Genomic DNA, 4098 nt, shown 5'->3' with positions numbered 1-4098 from the left:
ACATTTCTACCCGCTGAGGAAGACCAGAGGTATTCCCCCCATTACCCCTCCTACTCTCCCATCAGAGGTTCCTACTGAACCCCGTTCAGGCTGTGCTGCCTGGCCCAGCCCCTCTGGAGAGAGGCCTGTTTTCAAGTCAGCTCTCCTGGACCCACCTTTTTCCACAGAGATGTAGAGCTGGGGGGTTGTCTCCAGGCACATGACACCGGCCAGAGGGTGGAATCTGGGCAGTACTTTGCCCCCCTGGTTGCCTCTCCCGGGGCAGAAATGAGGTGCTCACAGTCCTAATTCTGTGTTGGCATTGCAGGAAGTGTGGACACCTTGGGGACTGTACCAGGCTGTAGTGTCCTAAGGGAAGGAGACGTGAGTCCCCCTGAGAAGTGTTCTGAGGAGTCTTTCAGAGCGGATGGAGTTCAGCCACATGAGAAGCCACGATATTCCCAGGCACCCCGGGAATGTGGTTATCGCTGCTGCTGCACTTCAGGAGTCCCTGAACCCACCGCACGATCAATAAGTGGCAGTAGTGTTAGCTCAGGTCGGCTCCATTCCTTCATCAGGGTTTCCTCATTGTATGTATTCTGTCCATCTGCGTCTGTAGCCACAGTGATATCTGCGTCTTTACGTCCATGTCTACACGTGTAGCTACAGCTATAGCTGTGTCCTTATCTGTAGCTATGTCCACACCTGTGTTAGTCTCCTGGGGCTGCCGGAACAAATCCCACAAACTGGGTGGCTTAAAACAACAAATCGATTCTCTCTCAGTCCTGGAGGTCAGAAGTCCAAAATCAAGGTGTCGACTCCTGAGAGCTCTGGGGGAGAATTCCTTGTTTCTCGTTTCTCACAGCTCGGCATTTCTTGGCTTCAACCTCTGCCTCTGTCTTCACATAGCCTTCCCCTTTTCTCTGTGTCTTTTCTGTCTCATCATGACACGTCACTGGATTTAGGGCCCAGTTGAATTATCCAGGATGACCTCATCTGAGATCCTTAATTACATTTGCAAAGATCTTTTTTCCAAATGAGGTCACAATTGCAGTTGCCAGGAGTTGGGTTAGGATGTGAACATACATACTCATTTTGGGGGGGGAGGGGTCCACCATTAAGCCCACTATCATAAATACCCCTATGTTTATATCTACATCTGTATCCTTATCTATATATCCAAATACACACCTATCCGTATCTCTAACCCTCTCTCTAACTGATCCTCCTCGTCCACACCTACATCTGTGTCCTTATCTATATACCTGTCCATATCTGCATTTGAATCTATGTCCTTACATTTATATCACTATGGAATAGGTTATAAGTATACAACCAAATAACAATGGGAGTTATCTTCTGGTTGAAGAATCCTAGGTGATTTTAATTTTTTATGATTTTATATTTATCCAAATTTTCTCAATGAGCATATATTACTTTTGTAACAACAACTAAGAAATCTACTATATTGAGGAATATAGGAAAGCCTTCACTGTGTCTAAAACTGACCTTTTTCTCTCAAGCCTTCTCTCCCATCTCAGGGGTGGCTGCCCCATCCTCTCTGTCACCCAGGGCATCGTCCCGGCCTTGTCCTGGCCCCTTTCCCCTCCTTCCCTGCCATACAGCTCTCCAAGCAGTGGCCCTCCCATCTAACCCACGTTTGCCCAGGTGGGGCTCAGGCTGTGTCACCTGGCCAAGGTTTCCTTTCCAGATTGAGGGTTGGTGTTACCCATGCCCTGTTCTAGGCAATTCCATGGCCCCTGGTGTTCTCAGGATAAACCCTTAGCACAGCCCACCGGCACAGTCTGGCCCCACCTTGCCACAAACCCTTCACCCCAATTAAAGCTAAATTCAAGAATTGGGGCTTTATACATCTCTATAGATCACTTTATTTTTAGGCTTAAAAAATGCTCTGCACTGTATGCTCTGTGTATAATCATGCATTTGGATATAAATATCACATATGGGGAGGGGAGAGATACGTGGAATCCATACAATTAAAAATGCAACCAAACTGAACATTGAAAAATGGTACATGGTAGCTGGAGAGATGAATGAGGGCAAAAGCTAAATTTGAGGTAACAGCAGTGGCCCAACACCACTGACCTGAAGTACCTGTAAAAATTCAAAGAAGTGTTTGGAGATTCAAGTAACAAACCATCTGCCCCGTCTTAGTCAGACTTCCCAGGGTCCCTGCTGAGTGTCAGCCCTGAGCCAGCACTCCCACAGCTCCTTGTAAATCCTCTTCCTCATTCGGGCTCTGTCTTCTGGTGAAAATGAAAAGGCGGCTGTCAAGTGAGGCACTTGCAGTACTTGGAGCACAGACTCCACAGTCATTGTCATTTTTCTGCTGTGGAATGTGCTTCATGACAGCAGTCTACCAACCCTGAAGAAGTTCAGGCCTGTGTTTCCCACTGGCTTCAGGCAGCAAATATTCCTTATATTCTCTACACAAAATTTAAAATAAATGCCTTGGGAATCAAAATAATTCGATTAGTGTCACAGTCATGAGAGACCATGGGCTTCCAGGTGAATTGAATCAACAGAAGACTTTTTAAACAAATACACCTTTTTAGTTGCTCTTCTTCCATTGTATCCTTTGATTACCAGCTGTCTGAAAAAAGTTGTTCACAGAAGATTCACAAATTTGCATTAGAATGACCTCACAGCTGTGGCCTATCATCAGAACTCATTTATCTCTATCTCTATACATCTTTATTCAAGCCAACATCTTCCCACAATTTATTATACTATTTAAAAAGTATCTTTCCCTTCACAAAATATAGTACTTGCTCAGTACAGATGCCCTAGAAGACAGAAAGACACTGCTCAGTTGTCTCCAAAGACGGCTGCTACCAAGTCCTGTGCCTGTAATGCATGTCACTCCTCCCACCACTGGGGGCAGTGTTCCCCCTCCATGACTCTGGGCAGGCCTTGTGACTTGTTTTTACCAATAGAATGCAATGGAAACAATGCTGTGTCAATTTCAGGCCTAGGACTTACCAGGCCTGGCAGCTCCCCTTTTTGCTCTCTTGGAAATCAGCTGCCATTTTGCAAGGAAGCTTAAGCTTCACTTCTTCTCTCTGCCCAGCCCTTCTCTGTCCCCCAGCCCCTAATGGCCACTCTGCCCCTGCAGTGACCAGATGGGGAACAAAGCCTCCTACATCCACCTCCGGGGCTCCGACCTGCGGCCTCAGTTCCACCAGTTCACAGCAGTGGTGAGTCACCCCGCGGGTGCCCGCTCCCCAGCCTGGGCCTGGGCAGCAAAGAGCTGAGAGACCTGGTCAGAAGGGCGGGGTCACAGTGCATGACAGCTGGGGGGACGGTCTGCCATCTGCATCCTGCTGCTCACAGACTCCCCTGAACCTGCTGTATCTCTGTCTGCCTCTGTCCCGTGTGCATCTGGTTCACAGCCTCATCCCGACGTCAAGCCCATGGCCTATGCCAGCACGCTACTGCAGCTAGGGATGATGTGAGGCCGGCGCACCAGGGTCCCCGCTCCTCGCCCGACTCCAGGCCTGGCCCAGGGCAACGTTGGACCCCCTTTTACTTTGTAAAATTTGTATTTATTCCCCTTTAGGTTTGCAGAGGGGGCGGGGGGCTGCCCAGAGGGTCTGCTCCCCGGACAAAGAAGAAGGAGGTGGAGAGGCTGGGGTCAGGGCACTATCCGGGCATTTCGGAGGGAGGTCAGCCATGGGTGGGGCGGGGCCCAGAGGCTTCCACGCCCCCCTCATTTGCATGGCCCCTCCCCTGCTAAAGCAATAGGGCCCCACCATAGGAAGACCCCAAAGGAGGGTCATCAGGGAGGCCTCGCCTGCACCCCCCTCCTGGCAGCCCCAGGGTGGGGCTAGGCTGGGGCTCACCCCCTTCCCCAGCTATTTTATGTCTGTAATTAAATGTTAAAATAAAGTCATTATTGTAAGTCAGCTTGTCTCGGATGGTGGAGCTGCTGGGATTGGGGTGGCCACTTCATTAGGAGATCCAGAGGGCGGGGGAACCACGAAGTCCCACCCCCCTCATCTCTCATCTCTGGGGCGCCCTGGAGCTGGCCGGCCAGGCTGGGGCGGACCAGCCAGGCAGCCCCTGTGTCTGCGGGTCACAGCGGGCTGCTGAGGGAGA

General features: G+C 50.2%; 1 protein-coding gene across 1 annotated transcript in view; it reads left to right on the top strand.

The window, feature by feature from the left end:
• PPP5C (protein phosphatase 5 catalytic subunit) overlaps positions 1-3905 on the top strand; it is a 10010-nt gene extending 6105 nt beyond the window's left edge. Inside the window, exons 3-4 of the mRNA XM_019625196.1 lie at positions 3116-3197; positions 3393-3905. Of these exons, the coding sequence (XP_019480741.1) occupies positions 3116-3197; positions 3393-3455 (145 nt within the window). The 3' untranslated portion in view covers positions 3456-3905. The remainder of the gene's footprint in view (positions 1-3115; positions 3198-3392) is intronic.
• Positions 3906-4098: the final 193 nt, after the last annotated feature.

Source organism: Hipposideros armiger, unplaced genomic scaffold (assembly GCF_001890085.2).
Source record: "Hipposideros armiger isolate ML-2016 unplaced genomic scaffold, ASM189008v1 scaffold_619, whole genome shotgun sequence".
In the NCBI taxonomy this organism is placed as follows: Eukaryota; Metazoa; Chordata; class Mammalia; order Chiroptera; family Hipposideridae; genus Hipposideros; species Hipposideros armiger.
This window is presented reverse-complemented; position numbering and strand designations above follow the sequence as displayed.